The following is a 22,924-nucleotide window of genomic DNA, read 5'->3' on the forward strand; positions in this document are numbered from 1 at the left end:
GTTGCCATGCATTTATCACCTTTGTGGTTAAGAGGTGTTTTAATCATTGATTCTCAATGTTTATGGCAAGATTCGTGCTTGCATTTGCACTTCGGTGTTTGTTCTTTCTGCTGCCTCATGGAGGCTTTCTATATTTTATTCATAAGGTTGGCTCATTGTGGAGCAGGTGGTAAGGTTATGCATGACTGTTTTTAGTGCTGTAGATTTAGGCTGTGATTTTCATTTTGGGTGAGGCTGATGAGACTACAATGGCTTGGAAAGGCTAAGGTTCTAGCTCCCACTGTAGACTTGTTTTCTGGAAAATGCCAGTGAAATTCAGTGGCAGGAACTAAGTGTACTGCCATCCTATAGGCAGTGGTAAGCTGAAGGTGGGTTTTTTTGCCCCTCAAATGAAGTAGGTTGTCTTTCACTCTCATTTTGCCTTCCTGTCTTTGTAATACCTATATGGTGTTTACTTCTTTGGTATGATTCAATTATAATATATGGAAACAATTCAGTTGTTTGTTTGCTGGAGAAGTTTTCATCTTTATGTGAATACAAATACCTTTTTAGAGAAATGGCCCTGTTGTTTTATACTTCCCATTAGGCTGGCATAGTTCCTTCAGTTTTACAGTAAATGGAGGATCTTTACATTTTGAATGGCTTTTACGAGTCTTTATAAAACTATAATTGCTGAAAATGATACAATAATGCAGTGCTCAGTGTTGATGTGGAGACATGGGAGGTTCTGGACAGGCTGAAACTCTTGCATAGCTGGCTCGATGACTGGCATTTTAGATCTTTGGAATCCTGTTAAATGTCTTTCTACCAAAATGTTGGATTTGCCTTTACACTTGAAAGAGGTGTTCATGATTTTTATCTTTTAAAACATAACACATACACAAATTTTAAGTATAAGTTTAAAACTTAGTTCTAACCCATATTCTTCACTATCACATTTTTAGTTTCACCCATTGAAAACCAAAGGGAAAGTCTGAGTGGAAATTATTGTAATTTTGACTAGAAATTTCAGAACGTGACCTTTCCAAGGTGAAGAAGTGAACTGGAGTCTGATGTTGAGCATTTTGACTCTGCAGAAGTGTTTTTTTCTTGCAAGTAGCCATGAGAGTAGGAAGTTAGAAGGCAGAGCCAGGAGGTCAGACATAAGAGTCAAGGAAGTATGAATGACATCATCATCCCTAAGTACCCTCTCAGAAGATGAATGAGCTCTCTCTTGTATTACAATGCTAAAGAGCATTAGAAGGTGATATGATATCTAGACAACACATAAGATAAATGCCTCAGAGTATGCTAGAACAGCTTCCCCTCCACGCCCTCCACAAGTTCATAAATCCTTTGGTGGTCTCAATAATACAATATGTGGCTGATGAGTATTATATGTTGTGGTCAGCTTCTTCTTGACAAAATTCATTTAGATTTAACAAGTACCTTGAACATTGTCTAATTTAGTTACTTAAGCCAAACAACTCAGTAGCTCTAGATACCCCTTATCTCACTAGACTCATGGCCCTTTTGGGACACAGAGTGTGGTTTTTTCACTAGTTTCTGAAAACAAAGTAAGCAGATGTCACCAGAAGAAATATCCCCCTCTTTTAAATCTAACACAAAGTGTGTTTGTCATGATAAAACTCGCAATGCAAGTTTCATGATCTTAATGAATTCCTCCTGAAGGGAATGCGTGGCTCCAACAAAACATGCAAAGGTGCTGTAGGTACATTCAGTCAGAAGTGGATTCAGTCTGAATTTCAGTCATTGTGCTTCAAAAGCCTCATTCTGATATGATTTTATAAATCATCACTTTTCTACAGTGATTTTGAAATAGGCAAAGTTGCAGTAAACTTCACTATCCAGGCCCTTTTTAGCTTATGTAAGCACCCCTTAGTAAGTTCAGAAGAAAAAATTGATCAAAATATTTAATTGCATTCATGTTTCAAAAATTAAAAAAGTCAAAATCCCTCCATAGAAAATCAGCTTCAGTTTGGAATAAAAATGATCTGTGGATTTTTGGTGTGTAGCTGCATGGACTGCAGTGTTCTAATGCATCACATTTAATTGCCAAAGTAATTTTTCCTTTTAATAATATTTGCTCAGTTGTTGTTTTTACAGAAATAAAATAATGCTCATTTGAAACACAATGTGAGAGAAGGAGACCCTCACTTTAGCTCTAACTAAATGCTGCAAAGTCCTTTATTCTAAACCAAAAACTGTCAGACTTTTAGCATTAATAGAAGAGTGGATCTTCCTTGACAAATGGCCCCATAAATTAGATATTAGCTTTAGTCAAACTCTGTCTCTCTCAGAAAATATTTCCACTTGCATATTCATTTGGAAGGACCTTACATGATGCCCACTTACTGCTATGAAAATCTAGGCTTCTGAGAGGAAGGCAAAGAAAAATTGCTGTGAACAAAAGAATATCTGGAATAGCAGACCTTGAGCTTATGCAGAGATTTCTTTTTATAGAATGTTAGTTTCACTCACTTCTCAGTATGTCTGTCTGCTGCTCTGTCCACCTCTCTATCTGTTTATCTGTCACCACTGCAGTGGTAACTTGCAGTATCAATTGGATTTTAAAAGACATATATCTTTTATACTAGCTGTCCTTTTTTATAATACCTTTTACAAATTTAATCAATGCATTTTAATATACAATATAGTTTAAGTGCAATATACGATAAATATTCAAGCTTCATCTTAAACATGCTCTAGCCTTTAAATTGTTAAAACTGCAGTGCCCTTTCAATCTACTTACATAATGTCATAAAATATACATTTCAAGGTAAATGAAGTCAGCTACTTCAATTTAGTCCCTCAAACTGGTAGTAAATGAGAGGTTAACACTATGGTGCCAAACCCATTATTGAGTAAATTTAGCACCTTGGACAGCTCTGTAAAATCTTTATTGCTTTCCTGACCTGCTCGTCATGTTCTGTCTATGTGTTCAGTGGCTCTCAGCTCTGATTGAAAGGCAATATATTAGATCCCGAACACAAACATGCTCGGGGGCTGCTTCACTGTGAGCGTAATGACATGGAGGTGAGAACAATTTTCTGGTCACCGCAATCCAAGCACCTTGCAAGGTCTGTTGCTCTAACTTATAGAGGACTTTTGGGGCTCCTTTGTATGTGGAGTCGTAACAGTGGCTTCTATTGTAATTTAGGCAGAGCTGCAAAGGATTTAAAATGCATTCAGAAAACAAGAAGTTAATATCTTGAGCATGTCTGTGGTAGCATCTTATTGTGTGTTTTTAAAGCTAATTTGTGTCTATAAGAACTACCGTCAGCTCTGGAACAGGAGGGACCATTATTTGACACAGGAGGTTTTTTGTGCAACATCTACTTTGTGTGATCTGAAAATGTCATAAACAAGAAATGCTTTTATTGTGTGAAAATATTGTTAGAGAAAGTATGAAACTCAAATTTACAGACTCTGAAAATGTTGAAAAAATATAACCATTGACTAGCTAAGAAAATTGAATGCTACTTGTCAAGCAGGTTTCAATAAACCATCATGACAATTAGTTTTATTTACATGCAATATGATATGGCATTAAAGAACTTCTAGTGCTTAAGAACTGGAATATATTTTACACTAGGTAGAGCAGCTGTAAGATTCTATGTAATTACCTCATTTTCTAACATGGTCTTCAGTCTCTTTTTAGATGCATTCTAGGGTTTTTAGCTCAGCATTACATAAATAACTATGATTAGTCAGGTAGAGCAGAAATGACTATTTAAACTTTCTTTTTTTTTTAGTAATTTGGCATAATGACAGCTTAGGTTAACAATATTCCAAAGCGGTTTGTGGGCTCTGTATCACATTCTAATTTTCCATCAGTGAAATATATAGTGCAAACAATTTCGACTGAAGCGAAATAAATCCTAGTTTGCAAAGTCAAACACCTGTGCAGTAATTTTCCATCTAAAATCATCGATTGAGAAAGATAGAATTTTTTCAATAACTTCTCTGCTCTTCTCTGGTTTGCATCTTCAGTGTGAGGAAAAAAAGGGCAAGTCAGTGTGCTGATGAACAAGGATTGTTTGTACCTGAATGTTGTTTGTAGTCTGTCTGTCCATGATTATACTGCTAACTGCTGTGGTCAAGCTACACAAAAAAACCCCACTGTAAAATAACAGTCACAGTAGAAAACAAACACCAACCTTAAAAATCAAACAAACAAACAAACCAAGCAAAAACCAACAGAAAGAGGCTGTAGCAACTTAACTCAGAATCTGTTTCAAATGTAGTGATTTAAAAATCCATCAATTATGTATCACATCTCACTTCATATGTGGAAAATAATTCAAATGTGTGTTCTGAGACAGGGGTGTGTGCAGCAGAAGGCAAGCCTAAATGTTTACTGGAAGAACAAAAATCCTCCATCTCATTTTTGAATTTAGGACATTATATATGTCATAAGTAGTTACTTCAGTATGACAACTATTTTATCTTATATTATAGAGAATTTAAAATTGAAAAAAATGCTAATATGCATCTAAAAGCTTGTCATTTGAAGAGTTGTTCAAGGATTTTTGAAGAGGTTATGGTGACAGCAAAATGAACGCAATTATATCTCTATTTTCTGATCAGAGTCTACAGTATATGAAAATTGAGCATTACTGTTTCTTTTTGGTATAAAATATGGCTATTGTGTAAAATATTTTAAGTTTAAAAGTTTAACTTTGTAGAAAGCTGTAAAATCGTTAGAACTGGTACTATTTTTGTAAGCTACCTGTAGAAATATGCAATGGTGAATAGCATCTTGTTAGAATATTAGAGCAGTACTTAGGGGCTGGGAACTACAAAAGTACATTGTTTTACTCAAAGGATGTTCTTGACCGGTTTTGATCAGGCAATTGGGAATCTGCTTTGAAAGATGCTTTGAAAGAATAAGAAAAAAATTTCCTCTGAGTTAATTCTGCAATGCAGTTTTATGTTTTCTATCAGGGTTATTATCAGGACACTGTAAAATATAAGAACACAGGAAATGCTATTATTCCTTAAATGCCAGTATGAAATGACCTAAGACATATTAAATGAAAAGGAACAAATGAGAAAATTGAAGGGAAAAAAATTGCCCAAAATGGAGAACTAAATCCCAGACTGTTTTAAATTCTGCTGTCCATGCAGGGAATTTTTCCAGAAAACACTTCATGGTACTGGGCTGTTCTCTCACACTGCATGTGTTTTACTCTTGGGCATCATTTTATGTACGTGGATCCTACCCTGACCCATGGTATCAGGATACAAACTGAAGAAGTTGAAAGGTTACATTACCAGTAGCATAGGACTGATTGGATATCTGCTGAATGTGGCCTGCTGGGTAAGGTCACAATTCCTGCAGCATGCAATTAGGAATAAAATAAACACATTGAAGGGATTCATAACATGCTCTGAATGACATTGATTGCAGTAATCTAGTAAATGACCTCAGGATTGTATTCTGCAATAAACCGATGAGTGGTTTATAGTGCAGATGGTAGAGACAATTGAGTGATGTATTTTATTTTGCAGCACCAATGATTCTCACCTTTCGACTTGATTAAGCGTGTGTGTGAATAGGATGAACTAGTGATTTAACACCATTCAGTGTTCGCTGAGAGTTGTTACAATTAAGGTTTACCTGGTGGGAGGAAAAAAAATAAAACCTACCACAAAACGCTAATAGAACTAATAGAAGAGAATAAAAGATTCTAATATTTGTTTTCCTCACAAAGAGTTTATTGAACTCAGCAGAATGCATCTGTTTTTATATTGACAGGAAGTAATACTTAAGAGGGCTGCTGATTTAGTAGAAGCACTCTATGGTATGCCACATAATAACCAGGTAAATGCATTCTACTTCAGCAATTCTTTAACATGGCTATGTCTTAGATGTATAGATAGGGGGCTAAAGGTGTATAATACTACAGTGGGAGAGAAGAATAAATGTAGAGGGCAATGTCATATCTGGAGTGGGGTTTAGTTTGCTTGTTTTCTTTTTTAAAGGGTGTGAATTTAGTGCTTGTGAAAGCAATGTGTTATTAACCCTGGAGGCTTTTGCCCACTTTTACCAGATACTATAAAATATGGGTGATGATATGCATTATGTCTTGCTACCAGTGATTTTTCAATCTTACCCTAACAACAGCTTTAAGGTGGAGAAAGGCTCGGCTCCAGCCCCATTCTGCCAGTTGGTCTTTTTATACAGAAGTGTGGCCGTTGGGACTGAGACTTCCAACTCCCTTACCACAGATGTCAGGATTTGTCACAAGGCAGCAGATCTTATAAGCATTAGCTCTCAGTCAGCTCACTGCTGTAGAAAGAAAAGCATCTAGTTTTTGCCTTTGGACAGGGAACTGTTTCACTTGAGTCTGTAAGAAAAGGTTTGTCAGTCGCATTGGTAACTCTTTTATTCTTCCCCCCCCCCTTCTTTTCCTGTAGGAAATCATCCTGAAAAGAGCCGCAGACATCGCAGAAGCGCTCTACAGTGTCCCCCGCAATCACAACCAGCTCCCCGCCCTTGCTAACACATCAGTCCATGCAGGAATGATGGGAGTGAACTCCTTTAGTGGTCAACTAGCTGTCAATGTTTCCGAAGCCTCACAAGCCACCAACCAGGGTCAGGAGAAGACTTGTCTTCCTCTCTCTATGAACCTTTTCTGATAAAAGTCAGGGGAACGTTCAGAGCATAGGCAGGGGGGTGGTTCAGGCAGCCCCATCCCAGACTGTCCACACCCTTGGAATGACACAGGGCTGCCACGGAATGGGGCTGCCCCAACTTGGGAAAGGCACTTCTGCCTATCTCCTCAAAGCTTTTCATTTTGCTCAGTATAATACTTATATTTGTGTTTAAATCCTACTAATTTTAAATTACTTGAGCATGTACTTAATCTTAAGTACTTGCTTATATATTTTCCTGAGCATGGATGATCTCTCAATTTGGGCCTTGTGTAGCACTTCTTTATAATATAAAATTATCCCTTGAATATTTGTCTGATTTAGTTGGGGATATAATATTGGCACTGTGTTTTTCTCAGAGTTTGAGACTTTTATAAATTTTACAATGAGCAAAGAATAGAAATATTTACAAAGACACTTTCAGAGCGTCTCTAATTTTTAAAATAAAGTGGGTTTCACTTTGTACAAAATCAATATTGTTTTAATTCCTACAGTTAAAAATAAAAAATAGGTGAAACACATTTTTGTAAAAGCCGTTTGCATTTTCCACAGTCCTTTTCTCAGCTCTATATATTATCCAACTTAAAAATTCACTTTAATGAGAAAATATTAGAATGAGGCTGTTTTCTAGGGGAGTTGACAAAATTATTTTGCATTACACTAAAAAAATGGAAATTATTTCTAGATTAAAATATTCTGTGGATGTGCTGTGTGGTAGGAAGAAAAATTGGCATTTTTTTCTTCCAGGAGTGAAGATGCATTTTGTATTTCTGTGCTTCCAGAAACAAATCTTCCTTTATGGATATTTGGATATGAGTTTCTGCAAATGTAATCTCCAGAATTAAGTAGAGATTCAAATTTTAACTTGCTGCTAAATTCGAAACTCATTTTCTACCACATAATAATCAGACTAGGGCAAAAAGACAAAGGATATCCCATACTTGGAGAAATACACTCTACATTTTCTGAAGTGTGCAGTGAGCATCTAGCATGAGATGTGTTAACTGAGAGTGACATCAGAAAAGAGTTAACAACAACCACGTGCTTTTAACATACCTTGAGTTGCTGTTTGCTCCTCACTTTGAAAATGTAGGTCATGTTTACTCCATTTCCTACAAACAGCTCTTTCAGAGTGAGTGTTCCTCTAACACCCAGTGGTGATCTTTGCTCGAGGGCATGGGTTGCCTGAGGAGCTCTGAAGGTTCCAACCTCCCTCCTCCTCTTTCTCCTCCTCCTCCACCCAGCAGTGACCTGGAGCAGGGAGGGTTCACAATTTGGGGTTGCCTGGTGGTTGTGGGGGTCAGTCCTGGCCCTCCCTGTGCACACCATGGCTGGACTAAGCTGCTGCCTTGGTACCACAGTCACTTGCTTGTAGCTGTTTGTGTAAGAAACTGTTCTGGGGCTGATACCAACTTCTAAATGTATTCCCTCCCCACAAAAGGTTTTACTCGCAACTCGAGCAGCGTGTCACCTCATGGCTACGTGCCAAGCACCACCCCTCAGCAGACAAATTATAACTCTGTCACAACAAGCATGAATGGCTATGGGAATGCTGGAATGTCAAATTTAGGCGGTTCTCCAACCTTCCTGAATGGATCTGCTGCCAATTCTCCCTATGCCAGTGAGTATTACATGGATTTTCTGTATTTTGTGCATTTTCATTAGAAGGAGATGGTGACTTTCCTGTGATACTCAATATTTAGTTTCTATTTTGAGCATTTGAAACAGATCTTGGTGCTTTCTCTATTCTCCAAAGCACTGACCTTTGAGGCACTTTGAAGACACTAGCATTGCCAAAAATGCTCTTCTCTGTTTATCATCATCATCATCATCATAATTATTAATTGGGAGTCTCATAACAGCTTAAAAATAATAATATCTCTCATGATTTGGTCTGATACTTTCATAACTTACCTTATACTCTGTAAATAAGAAACACTGTCCTCACCATTGACTTCTGAGCAAATATCTTTATAGCCTTTATAAAAATTATGAAATATTATTTGGCCTAAGCTTGATTGCTTATACTCCATTTGATTTTTAAGTAGTATTACTTTGATTTCACTGAGAGCTTAGTATTAGTGCAATGTGACAATGGCTCTCAGAGTTTGTGTTTTAGTGTCTGTACAGTGAATGCCACAAAAATGTAAGTCTTACAAATCATATATTCCATGGCGTGAAGAGCTTATGGTCCACAGTCCCAGTTACGGAAATATTTATGTGTAGGACTAAGTTTCTGCATTTTGATATTAAAGGTTTAGTAACCTGTTTAAATATAAATACATTTCTATTGGTAGAGGCCTATGAACCTCTTCTGCAGCTGCTCACTCAGCTCAGTAGTCCCTGGTCACATGAGAACATTAAATGAACGGGACCTGCCCAGTTCCTCTGACATTACTCATGTGGCACAAAGGATTCCACTGACATCTGTAGAAAGCTGACAGCAGAATCAGGATGGAAGGTCTTGTCACATAAATAGGTTTATAGGCTGAGACCATAGCATGAACACGACAAACAGACTGATGAACATACCAAGGTTTACACATCAAATTTAAGTTAATGGTGTAACAGCAGTAATGAATTATTTTGAATTGCATTGCTAGAGTTCAGAAATAAAAAGGGGATAGGAAACCTGACAAAAAAAAATAACTTAGAGGTTTCTTATCTGCTGCAAATTTAGAAGAAATTATTTACCCACATAACGAGTACTTATAACCTGTGAATTGCTAACCAGTGATTATTTTTGTGCTTTAATAATAATGTAACATGTAATGTTACAAAGTACGTTACTTATTAAGTTGGATTTACTGTCATAGAAACTGCACACTCTGAATTCATAATATAACATGATTGATGAGACATCTCCTTTTGGAAGCAGATGCCAGTAATGCATTTAAAATACTCCAGCAGTGTATTATTTCATATTTATGAACGAAGTCCTCTTTAGAATAGCATTTCACTTTCTAGCCCTGGTTCTCTTTTCTATTTATATTTTGGGAGGTTTTCTTGGTAAATCTGTCATTCTGCTAATGCCTAATCCATTGAATCAGAAAATGCTTCAATCATGACCTGAAAATTAAAAGGTGGCATTCTTAATTAAATCAATAAACTAATTGCTGTATAGTAGCAATTCAATTTAGGTGCTTTGATTGCTCTCCCTTAGCAAGTACTTCCAGACACAGAGTGACTTCAGACTAAGATTGTATCTGTCAGACTGTGAAACTTTGAACATTTAATTTCCATTAATTGATTTCCTCAGTGTTAACAAATATGATATCAGATTCTCAAATAAGAACTTAAATAGGGTGATTTTTATCTACGTAAATGCAAATAAAATAATAATTCAAAGCCCAGATGATCAGAATTTTACTCTATAATATGTAATTATTCACAGCCCACTTGTGTATCTAAGCAGTTTCTAAACAGGAAGATGAATGAAAGTATGGGATCTTACATTTAGTCCTTTCCTTTTGTTTTCAGGTTTGTTTTTTTTTTTTGTTTGGTTTTTTGTTTGTTTGTTTATTATTGTTGTTGTTGTTGTTGGATAAGAGGGGAAACTGGCAGTGGTTTCTGAATATTAAAGTAGTGGGTTTCATTTCATGAAAACAAATTCACTTAAAACCTCAATGACAAATACATGAACCAAAGATATTTATCCCACTATATGGTGAAATTACGGTTTAAGGATATCTGTGTTTAAAAACTGAATTTCCTATATAGCAGGTTTGCATTTTGAATGCTCAGTTCAATCTCTAAAAAAAAAAAAAAAAGGACAGCATCCGAGAATCAGAATTCTCTTGTTTCTGCAGCCTGTTATTATTGAACACTAAGAAATGCCTCCTGGGGGGGTCTTTTTTTTCCTCTAGTTGTGCCATCAAGTCCGACAATGGCCTCCTCCACTAGTCTGCCCTCGAACTGTAGCAGTTCCTCTGGGATTTTCTCCTTCTCACCAGCCAACATGGTCTCAGCAGTGAAACAGAAGAGTGCTTTTGCACCTGTTGTGAGACCGCAAACTTCTCCTCCTCCCACCTGCACCAGCACCAACGGCAACAGCCTGCAAGGTACGTGAAGCCCGGTCTGGAGAGTAGGTGGCTGCTCTCATACTGTGAATTCCCAGTGCCTTGCAAGGCTCTAAGCAACACTGAGTTGTCAAAGGGGATAGAACACAGTGGGGGATCCCTGGTGGTCTCTGTCTCAAAGTCTCCTACTGTAAAGAGTAACTGGACTCCACCACCAGCCCGCCTTGTACCGTGCAGGTGTTTGGCAACCACCCTTACCTCTAACTCAACTAATACTGCTGAATTGAGAGGCTGTGTCCTTTAAAGCACAGACCTACTGTTATGATAAAAACAAGTAATATTTCAGCTTACTAATACCGTCCTTTTTCTTTCTTTCCTCTCTTATTCCCTGTTGTCGTCCTTTATCAGACCAGTCTTTTGTGGACTCTAGCAAGTACTCCACTGCAGGGTCTCTCCAGGGGCTGGCCTTCTCCTGAAGTACGTCACTCAATCTTCCCTTCCTTTTTGTCCTTTGTCATAGTACACTTGTGCAGAAATCCTACTGAGAGCAAATAGACCTTTACAGAGCTTGGCACAAACCTTTCCTTTCATAAATAGGAGATGCATTACAAACTAACAGCAACATTTTCCAGTTTAACTCGTACCAGGGCAAACATTAGTTTCCACTGATTAATCTATTTGTGTGCCAATTAATTCCATAAATGGTGCAGGCCCTTTTGGAAAGCCTTTTGAACTGCTGGCATCAAGGGGCTGCTCCTTTTCTGCCTACCTTCCCCTCTCATTCCAGCATTAGCACCTAAATCCGTTTGAAGCGATGATGCAGGTGAGGGAGTGATGGACAAAAGCTTGTCAAACTGAGGGTGCTGCAAAGCCCAGCACCACCCTCCTCATTGTTTGGCTCAACCTGTTTTACAACATGGTGCCTAAACCCTCTTGTGTAATTCCCTCACTGTGCATTAGTGTGCTGAGAGAGACATTTTCATGCTTGCTTAGATCCAGGAGTTTCCATAAGCAGGTGCATCCAGCTGCCTCCAACAGTGCCAGAGGTGGGAAAGATTTTGTGGTATGTGTTGTGCTTCCACCAGATCTGAGATCTGTTTCCTTTCCACGTGCCTGTGCAAACTACCCAAAGAGTGTGAGCGGGAAATAAAATCTATGATTGTCAAAGCCAGGTTCAGAATATTCAGAAGGGAATATTGTTCCACAGACTCCCCATGTCACTGTATGGCCTCTGGAAAGAGAAACGCTGGGCTTGAAGGCATAATGCTGATAACACCATTAACAGCCAAAAAAAAAAAATCTATATGCAAGCAGAGTAGAAGGAATTAATTCGTAAAGGCTGGGATCTATTGTGCCTGAAGGAAAACATTGTCCCTCAGTGCATGTTATTCTGGTGAATTGGGAAGAGGAATCCTTGAAGGTGCACAAACACACGCTCAGAAATTGCATAAATACTCAGGAAGGTATATGCAGAACTTGGACACCTTCAATCAAGACTTTGTTGTAAATACAAACTGTGTCAGGAATTAAACACAACAAAATTTTCAGATGAGCTGTAGCATTTAGGAGATTCGTTTTTGGACATTTAAAAGATTGGGCACTGCTGACAGGCTACAAATTTTAAAAGCGACAGCTAAAAATATTTTCCATCTGAATTAAAAAAAAATAAGCTTTTGAACATGTTAATGTTTTTTCCTCTCTTTACCTTGTCCCAGCTTGCTGTTGTGGATGGAGAGAAAAAATGAGTAACAGGAGAAAGCTTTTTCAGGCACTATTTTTCCTTTCACAAGACACAGAATTCTCAGATTCCATGTACTGTGTTATGAAAAGCAATTATGGAATGAGCTGAGAGCACTGGACACAACTGGGGCTTTCTGATTGTCTCCTCATTATGTCACATCCACACCCGTAATGCCCAGAAACCACATGGATCTGAGTGTTTTCCTTAATTTTTATTTAGCAATTCAGTTTTCATAATAGGAATGAGACACCAAGAGATGGTTCATTTTTCGGTCATCACTGAACTTCTTGGTGAGTTAAAGACACACAGCCTTTAGTCCCATGCCTTCTGACACCACCTGAGGCTTGTAATAATCACTCAGAGATGCACTGCCTGTTGTGCCTTAATGCTTAAATAAACAACCATGTATAAGGAGGCTGTCTTATCTCTCTTGGGCTTCTGGATACATCAGAAAGCAATCAAGCTTTCCTTATGTAGCTTAGATATCAGCAGTAACTCACTAAAACAGCAGCTAGGCTTATCTGTTGTTCTCTTTGCCATGCAATTTTGTAAAACCCAAAATGCATTATTTCTGTAATTTGCTAGCAGCAAATACAAATTAGTGTATGATAGAAGAAATAAAGGCCATTGGTTGGAGTTTCTCTACTCTCTGCCCTCCCTTTTTGGAGGTGGTGTGATCTCATACCTACATTGTTTCCCACTGATATCTCTGTTTTCAGGATCAATAACATGCTACAGCTGAGAGAATTTGCATGACTAGATGTAGCACTTACGGAACAAAAGTGGAGTGATGTAAATGAAGACTTGCAAAGAATGGAAATATCAAAGCTTTTAGGCAGAAAAGATATCATTTGCCATTTGCCTTGTAATTTAATCCAGAATTTCAGAGCTCTTCAAAAATAATAATGCTTTGAAAAAATGAGTGTCTGTGGCATTTGTTTCCAATGGCAAAAGGTGCATGTCTGATCAGTAACCACAGGGAAATGCCTAAACCATGAAGGAAGGAATTGCAGTTATCTCACCTTTTTTTGGCTCTTAGGGTACACAGCTGTGCTGTCCCAAGAGACACAATTCTTGACCACTTATTGGTGAGATTGATTTGATTCTGATGAATTTTTTAGCTTGAGAATTTTTTTTGGGATAATATCTTGACATGTTCTGAAGAACAGATACTTTTTCTAACGCAAAATTTCAATACATTTAGAATTTATAAGGGGCTGAAAAGCACCAAAAAATGCTGAAGTAGTATGTACAGAGGATTAACTCTATTGCACTCATCACATATAGGAAGGCTCTACCCATTCCCATGTCCTCAACTTGCTTACCTGAGTAGAAAAAGAGGGAGCTCTGTGGTCAGCTATGCCTTTCTCTGCACCAATGTCCTCTATGCTTCGCACATCAGTGTCTTCCTGTAGGATTTAAAGCAACTTAACTCACCTCTCTATCCCTTTCATCCTCATTCTCCGCTCCTTGGAGAGCCCTTATGTGGGGTGGAAACAATCAGTACAGTAATTCCATGTAAAACCATTGCTGAATGATGAATTCCAATAATTGAAATGCCGTTGCAACATGTCACCTCTGAGGATGGCCTGTTGCAAACACGTTGGATGTGTTTTGCATTCTCGCCTTCTCCTCTAATTTTATTTCATTTAATCAGTGCAGTTTACTCGAGCTGTTCTCCCCTTGCTGATTAGACTTGTAATTCTTGCACATATGGTGGTGTTTGTGGAGAAAACATTTCCCTCCTCTCCCCCTCCAACCCCAAATCTGTGAGTCTTTTACTTTGGCTCTGTTCTTATCAAATAATTGCAGCTGTAATTAAAGCACAATGAATCAGCATCAGTCACAGGGTTGAGTTCTTCCTTAAGAAATTACATGTCCAGATGTCTGCAATGGCAGGCAGTTCCAGCATTTAAATCATGTGCCCATGAAGTGCCACCAACCTGAAGGCAAATCTGTTTTCTACCTCTTGGCAAATAACTGTACAACTGGCATTTTAAGGACACATTGTTGTTACAGTTTTCATCATAAACTTGCATGACTACCCCTTGTAATGACCTGCTTGCTCACAGTATGTCACTTGGACTCTTGGTATGTTTGATCTACATTGAGTCCCCAGCAGATACAGAGAGATCAAGCTGGAAGTCAAACTACTTGGAAGACTATACCTGTTGACTTTTAATAAATGTCTCCCTGTTCAGAGAGGTGGTGGTGAAGTGAGGCTAGGAAGCATAATAAAGAAATAGTGGTGATTCAACTTAGCCAACAAAAGAGAAAATATTCTAAATAAACATTAACATATGACTCACTCGATGTAGTTGGTGGTGTCTGCTACAAGTGTAATAAAATCATCAGATGCTCGTCTGCTAACCCACCATATAAGGACATATTTCAAATTGAAAATTAGATTTGAGAGTTTAAGTCCCTTTCTGAGCATCTGGAAATACATACATAAGTCCCAGGGATGAACACTGAAGTTGTAAGAGAACTAGCATAGGAGAATGACCCATGTCAGTGTGACAATGCAAGGGACACCTTTCCAGGTCCCTAACAGTGGTGGCCTGTGGGACTCCAGCTGTTTTCTTATGTGTGGTGCAAATATCTGCTTTGCTTTTAAATGAGTAATAGAATGCATGGCAATGGCTGGGTCAAATTTAGGCCTCCTGTCCATTTCAAGATTTCGAAACTAAAATCAGAAAAATAAGTTGGTGTCTGATACTGATATTGGGGAAAACCAGTAATTTCTACAAGAAAACCAGTAATTTCAGCCAAGTCACTTGCAATTTAAACCACTTTCCAGTCAGGAGGCTTCCCATGATTACTGTGTACCTAGTTGTCTCTAATGAATGATACTTACGTATAAATTTAACTCAAATACAGCTGAGTACATTTCTAGTAAATGTTTAAAGCTCTGAGGATTTTAAAAGTTGCTTGATAATGCAGAAAATTAACCTTTTCCCCCTCTTTTTCTCTCTCTCTCTCTCTTCCCCCCCACCCCTTTCCTTCTGACAGCTATATCTGGCATGATTGTTCCCCCCATGTGAAAGAATTGCCTTGAAGAATTTTATTAATGAAGAGGTTGAATTCTGCTTCAGAGAGAATCTGATACAAGTCCCAGAGTGGAACTTTTTACTCAGGCCTTTTTAAAAATAAAAAAGAAATAAAGAAGGATCTTACAATAACTGCAGATTTTTAAACAAAACAAAAATCACCATCCTTGCAAATACTGAAATTAACAATCTACAATTGCAAGGTGTTGATTCATGTTGTCCATCCCAAATACCTGGGAGATATATTTATTGTATGTTGATAAAAAAAGAAGTCCACTTTTTTTTTTTTTCTTTGCAGGGTGGGGGCTTGCTTTTATTTCCTTCTGGTTTTTTGTGGGTTTTTTTAAGGCTTGATTTAACTCAACACCATTTGTCTTTTATAAATCATACAATTACACAAGGGACACTAGAGATGGAACTCCACATTTTTAATTTATGAATTTTTTTTTTAAAGCTGTGTAAAGAAAAATGGAGTGATGTCATTTACATACAAGTCTGTATGGGACAGAATAGAAGTGCCAGTTAGTTTTTCGTAGAAGAATTATGGCCATTTAATTAAGGGTCGGCTCATATATGTTGCTTATCCAGTGGTGACTTGCTAATATGATGCATTTTTAATGTTCTAATTAAATAGGTTTCACTCCCTAGAAAGCTGATATTTTTGGATGATGAGGGTGGCATGAGGGGTGGGATGAGGAACCTCTGTCTTTAATATCAGGCTGAATAATTGTGTAAATAATGCAACAGGAAAAGTTCATCATGGGACACCAGGTTAGAAGGGGGCCCTAAGGTCTAACCTTTTTCAGCAAAACGTTGGTGAAAGGGAAGGTAAGGATGCAAATAGCAAACACGTTGCTCTTGAACCGAAAATCCAGTGCCTCTAGATATGATGCTAAAACTGCAGAATTAGGTGAGCACAGCTCTCTCTTTAGCTGATGTATCAGACTCCTTCCAAACGAGTGGCCTTCCCGAAGCGTAGCGTCGCCTGAGCCGCGCTGGGAACGCCGTTTGGATTTGGCCTGAGGACACAGACTGTGGCCGTCCCTGTGGGGTTTTTCAGTGTAGCACTTCTCCCCTCGGCCTGTTTTTATGGGGCAGGATGAGAACAGCCCCGGGTGCCGTTCCCCATCCTCCCCACCTAAAAGCACAGGTTGCGTCAGCCTCCCACTGGGATCATTCCTGTATCAGTCGACCCTCTCAGTCTGTATCATACTATATAAAGCAACAGGTAACTGCTTTTGAATAGTGAATGGAAACATGAGGTTGGGGGGGGAGGGGGAGGGGCTGTTAGGAAGGTTTCAAATCAAAACCATAGCTTCTGTTTTACAAAAATTTTGCTATCATTATCTGGGAAGTGTTCTTAAAAACTATTAGTCAAAGAGGCAGCAAAGCTCTGAAGATGCATTACCTGATATTTTTTCTTTGCTGTTGTGTTTTGTATGTAGTTATAAATACTGTAGATTTTTTGTGATTTTTTGCCAAAGTTGTTGTTCTATTTATACATTTTAATGTCTTAAGACAGTTTTTCAATATCACAAAAAAAAAAAAAGAATTTTACTGCATATTTTGCAAAAAGAGCTCACTACCTTTAGCTTGCACATACTTGCAAATTAATTAAAGAAAAAAAAGCTTTTTGTTTCTGTTTTTTGTTTGTTTGTTTGTTGGGGGATTTTGTAAAATATCCATATAAATAATGTATTTATCTTTGGAATTTGTACATTGCTTTTTGTCCCCTACAAGTTTATTTTATTGTGTATGTTTGCTATGTGAAAAGTGCTGATTTGTTTGGTCATTCACCGTTGTATTAGCTGTTTAAATGTGATTTTAATACATTTCATTTATAGGGTTGATTTTTTTAGTATTGTTTAAAACCATGCTTCCATTTTTTTTTAATTTCCACCCAAAAGCCATTGTCTATTTTTGTATTATTTGTAAGTTAAGAAGTTTTTTCCAATATATGGCAAAAGGTAGCATATTATTCTTGTAGCATTTAGTTATGTAGATTTACAAAAAAAAAATGTATCCTTTGCTTTTGAGGCTTAACAAAAACTAATGCTGTTTTACTCTATTAATATGCATGGGATTTCTCCTCTTTGGAGTGACGCATTTTTGTGCATTAAATATGGGGAGAAACTTCATAGAACTCGATGAAAATACTTTCTTTCTTAAGTCTGCTTGTATATTTCTCTGTCTTTCACATAAATATAAACCAGCAGATTGGATGCCTTAACAATGCAAATCATATTCATTTCACTTGTACATTGTACTGTGCACCAGAACTGTCAATCATCACTAACATTCTAAGAAAAAAAAAAGGAATTGAAAAGCACAAAAGAACTGTTTTGTTACCTTAAAACAATATAACTTTTTTCTAGTCAAGCAAGAAATCATTTACAACGATGCTGCAACTGTGCATGCTTCCTGTATGAATTTTGCAATGGTTTTCACTAGAATGTCACAGTGTGATCTTTGGGGGGAAGGGAAGAAAACAGGATTTTTTTTTTTTTTTCATGGTGAGAAAATAAAAGAAGAGAAAACTGGAAAATGTGAGAGACATCAGTTTATTGCTTCTCTGTATTCCAAGTGATTATTCTAATTCACATAGTAAAGCAACAGCACGACAATGTAATCAAATTTAAAGCCATATTTTGTCCAGTGACACCGTCGATTACTCTTGTAGAGCTCCACTCAGTCCTAGTGATTTTGACACCACTCTTAGCCACGATGTTTGTAGTCTCTAAGCCAGTGTCCAAAGATCCTTTGACAATGTGCATAATTTTGTTTTGTTGCAGCTACTTATCGTGATCTGATGAATGGGAATTTATCAAAAATCTCCCCTGCACCACCCTTGTCTTTTACAAAGTAAAAGATGCAGCTGTTTACAGAATATGGCTTTAAGTGGAAACATTCAGATTTCAGTTTTAACAAGGTGAAGCTTCACAATGACTGGATTGCATAAAGTAATGCCTATTTCCTCACAGTTGTACTAGGATGCAGCTAAAATGAAGTCATCTCTGAAACTACTAACCTTTCACCTTCTTATCTAAATCTTTTTGAATAGACACACACACTGTACAGTTCTATTGTTAGAGAAACTAACTACTGTAGAGATTGTTATAATTTTTTTGCAGAAATTCAAGCTGTAAAAACTTTTCAACTTTCACAATATTTAATTAAAGTTACTTCCTGTCTGTGAATACAGCTCCTAGTTGTGTGTTTATTTTTCTGCCTCTGCTAGCTATAAATGGGAAAAAAATAAAATGAAGAAGCCAGAGGCTAGTGAATTAAGGAGAAACAGAAATTCATGGAATTACACAATGAACCGTAGTGAATGCTGGTGCATTGAAACTCCTTTTCGTCTATCTCTAATGGATTTCAAAGGATCTTCACCCAGAATGCTAAATTTCATCCTGTTATCATTAATCTTATTATTTCCATTGTTTTAGCCTTGTTTGCCCGAAGGGCCAACATATTTTTCTAGTGGATTTCAGGAGCATTTCTGGCTTTAGGTACTCAGCTGCAACAGCTGTCTCTCTCTAAACACAGTGATCACACAAGGCACGTTATATCCAGTGCCAGAGACCCAGGGAGATTTAAGTTTTCATCTTGGTATTATTTAAGTCAATGGCAACACTTCAGGGACCAGGTCTTGAGTGACCTGCTCAAGCCTAGATCCAAGAACTGCCCCAACCTCTGCTGAGCTGTATCTGGCTTCTTGACTTGACTGTGAAGGAGGCTCCTATAAAGTGTTTCCATTCTGCTGCCCTTCCTTAATGACAAATGCATCAGCTGCTAAATTCATTCTGGACATTCTGTTTTGCTCTGTACTCCTCTGGCAGGAGAGGACCATGAGGAACTTTACTTCTGGCGTGTTGAGGGCTGACATACTGGAACTTAACTTCTCCGTAATACAGAAGACCTTTTGAACACCACACCTAATGCAAGGTTCCAAGCATTCCCATGGAAGGAATAGGGACAATCAAAACCCTTTAAACACCCCACCTAATTCAAGGCTCCAAGCATTCCCTAGGGAGCAATGAGGATGTTTGGGGTTGCAGTTAAAATTTACTTATAAAAATTAAATTTGCTAAAAGCGTGAGCAGCTGGAAGTGTCTTCTTGCAATGTAAAGTGTTGGATATCTCTTAAATGTTAGCAGATCCACTCCAGTAGTTGTTAGAGGAAGGAAAGCTGTTGGCAAAGTCAGCCCCCAAATGTGTTTATTCTGTCAGCACAAGAGATCTGTTTCTTCTGTCTGAGATAATTCTCCTGCTTCTCTTTCACTTGGTGTGAATATTGGCAGCTCTCACTGCAGCTGAGGGCTCTGTGAGTGCTCAACTCACTACAAAGATGTTGGGTCACATGAATCTGAAAAGCAGGCTGAAAGATTAAATTCAGGATGTAGTATAACCTGTAATAGGTGAAGCAGAACAAGAGCTCTTTTTCAGTCTTTCGGATCCAATGACAATGACTTTGTTTGAAATTTAAATTTAGCCAGATTTAAAAAGAAAGGGGGGGGGGGGTGGGCAGGGGATTAAGATGGCATGAGCCTTCTCATTCAGATGAAGAGGAGTCTGCTGGTCAGCCTCAGTGATATCCTGACAATCAAAACGGACCTCACCTGGGTGACAGCACTGTAATAGATGATGAATTGCTTTCTTGATGCCAAGACAAAACCCTCCAAAACCCAAATCATATGAGGACCAGGTGCAGGGTTCACATTCAGGCTGCAGAGAGACACATGGCCATTGATGGGTCATATGCCCAAAAGGAGTGTCTTCTGTCATCAAACAGGGAAATCTAGATATAAGGTGTATAATGGCATGACTTATTGATGCCCTCTTGCCTCGTGGCTTCATAGATACTCTTAATTATGATTGTACTAATAAAAAAGTGCAAAACCTAACAGTGAGCGTTCCAAGTCCACTCAATACAACAAGGCCACCTCTCAGAGATGCTGTGCAGCAGCCTGACATTGAGCTTCACTGAGACACTTGGTCAGCTGGTTGCTGCCTCTCTGCTCACCCACCAGTTGTACTCACTGCGTCGTGTCATTGCCACCTCCTGCCTGTCCCCACCACCATTGTCTCAATGGCACACTGCCTGATTTGGGCCCCATTTGACATCTCTGTTTCCTCTACTCCCAGAAGGAGCTGGCTCTGGCATCCCTTTTCCCCAGCATCTAATGCTGATATTTCAGTAGGGGAGGTCAGGTCAATACTTTAGATAAATAAGTAATAGTTCCAACTCCACAACCCTCTTCACTCTTCCTCTCCCTGGTGCCCTTGAGGATACAACTAGACCAGAGCTTATGGCACTGCTCCAACATGATTGGCAGGTCATGTGAAAGAGCACACATCTTAGAAAACTTTAATAAAGTAATTCCAGGACACAAATGCCAATGACTACCCAGGTCACAGCCTAACAGCAGGAATGACAATTCTAGCTGGCTTTTTTGTGTAGGCCTACAACAGGAGTAGTAAATACAGTGCTCTAACACACATTTCCCCCAGAATTGCCAATGAAAATACTTCACCACTAACTTGGATGCATATTTGAAGATCTCAGTCAAAAAAATTACTTAGATAATCACTTAACCCTTTCCTGAAACATATAACAAACTCTGTCCTATATGTCCAGTCCAGCCAAACTCTGTTTTTTATAGAGGAATGAAATTATTCTCTTCATTTTTTTTGAAGTATATGAATCCCTAATTTTCCCACATTTATTTATGTCAAAATGTATCTTGTTCTGTAGGTCCTTGCAAGAGTTTTAGCGGGTTTGCAAGAGTGTCTGACCATGTCTTGGTGATTCGCTGCAGCCCGGCAGCTCTTGACCAAATGTATCAGAAAGACATGGACTGAAGATGTCTGTAGCTCTGTATGAGTGTGCTCTGAAGGGGCACAGGTTATCTGGTTGAGAATAACTTCAAGATTAATTCTCCAGTGAGGAGGCCTCTCTGACTCTCTGTAAGAAGGCAGCAGCTCAGACCTGACCTTAGTTCAGGAGGCACAAAAACGCAGCCATGTTCGTGCACCTGTGTGTGTGTTGAAGGGAGAGAGCTGTGACAAGCTCTGGGAAGCAAGCCCCAAGGTGAACCTGGCCATAAAAGTTAACTTTTCTTCAGGGTCGAGAGGAAAAGGGAGCACAAACATCGCACAGAGGCTCATCTGCTTCGTTGCTGTGCTTCAGCTTTCACCTCCGCTCCCTGCCAGACCCACACCCGCCCCCAGCTTCACAGGGGTCCTGCCCACTGCCCCACTGCCTCCCTGCCCATCATCCCTGCCAGGAAGGGCTCTGCCTTCAGCCTCATTTCCACGGAGCATTGCTCACATTGTTCACCACAGCCTGCCCCAGACACAGCCTCTCTCCCCCACCTCACCACCATTAACTTTGCCTTCAACCTCTGCTGCATCATTGCCTTCTCCTGAGGGTTCCCTATTTATATAGAGGGGAAAATGCTGTTGCTGGGACTGGAAATATTTTGTTACCTTTTTCTGCTTAAGTGCGAGGCATTTTTATCTGTGATCTCTGGAGACTTATGCTACAGTGGGACTGATTTTATCCACTTACTCAATGCACTTTAGTTCAATAATGATTACAGAACTTCTACATAATATATTAGGTATAGCTGATTTCCCAGGGTTTGTAGCCCTCCATCTCCCTAAGCATTTAAAAAGGAATCTCTCTGTGATAGCTATGTTATGAATGATACACTCCTTGACAGTCATGATGTAAAAGCAATAGCAGCAGTGGGTTGGGAAGGAAGAAGAGGCAAGCACTGGGCTGGAAAATGCCAAAGCCTGTGGATAATGCAACTCAGGAGCAATGACTTGCTTTGTTCATTTTATCACTGCTCTTTAGCCCATCTGCAGTGATTGCAATCTATGGAGTTCAGGCAACCCCGGCCAGATTCCCAAACCCTCCCTCCATCTCCTTAACACAATCTGAGAGTTTTGGCAATTCACTGGCTCCATATCAGGACTGGGTTGACCCGGTCTCTCTTTCCCTCTCATTCTCTTTTTTTAAGCACAAGTTGAGCTTTTCAGCTTGCTCAGCTGTGGATTTAGCAGCCATGAGCAGGCCTGTCTCAGCCAGCATGCCCAGCTCTGAGGTGCCTGAAGGAATTTCAGAAAGCCTGAACATTTGTTTTCTCCAACAGCAAAAGGAGTAGCAATATTTGCGGTCATGGCCTCCTACACACCTATGGTGGGACTGTGTGCCCTGACACAAGAGACCTGGTCCTCAGCTTTCCTCAGTATGAGAAGATTTCTATGCATATTTCCCCAACCACGGAGATTGCAAGGCTTCTCCATCCTCTGCTATCCCAGATGTTAGTGACCCTCTGCCTGTGTGTGCTCCATCTGCCCTCCCTGGCCTGGCTGCTCAGCACCCTGACGGCAGAGGCCATCCAGTTCACCTCCATAAAGCCCACTACTGGCTTGTTCAAAGCCCA

At 38.9% G+C, this 22,924-nt stretch overlaps 1 protein-coding gene across 8 annotated transcripts in view; it reads left to right on the plus strand.

Moving 5' to 3' along the window:
• The window catches only part of EBF1 (EBF transcription factor 1), a 274,047-nt gene extending 255,380 nt beyond the window's left edge, over nucleotides 1–18,667 (plus strand). For 4 of the 8 annotated variants that reach the window (XM_064671914.1, XM_064671916.1, XM_064671912.1 and 1 more), the window contains exons 12-17: nucleotides 5,762–5,827; nucleotides 6,424–6,601; nucleotides 8,102–8,281; nucleotides 10,527–10,721; nucleotides 11,088–11,156; nucleotides 15,433–18,667. In XM_064671914.1, the coding sequence (XP_064527984.1) occupies nucleotides 5,762–5,827; nucleotides 6,424–6,601; nucleotides 8,102–8,281; nucleotides 10,527–10,721; nucleotides 11,088–11,155 (687 nt within the window). In that variant the 3' untranslated portion in view covers nucleotide 11,156; nucleotides 15,433–18,667. The remainder of the gene's footprint in view (nucleotides 1–5,761; nucleotides 5,828–6,423; nucleotides 6,602–8,101; nucleotides 8,282–10,526; nucleotides 10,722–11,087; nucleotides 11,157–15,432) is intronic. The other 4 variants (XM_064671919.1, XM_064671917.1, XM_064671918.1 and 1 more) reach the window with 1 other exon arrangement.
• The last annotated feature ends 4,257 nt before the right edge of the window (nucleotides 18,668–22,924 follow it).

This window comes from Pseudopipra pipra, chromosome 15 (genome assembly GCF_036250125.1).
Source record: "Pseudopipra pipra isolate bDixPip1 chromosome 15, bDixPip1.hap1, whole genome shotgun sequence".
NCBI classification, from domain to species: domain Eukaryota; kingdom Metazoa; phylum Chordata; class Aves; order Passeriformes; family Pipridae; genus Pseudopipra; species Pseudopipra pipra.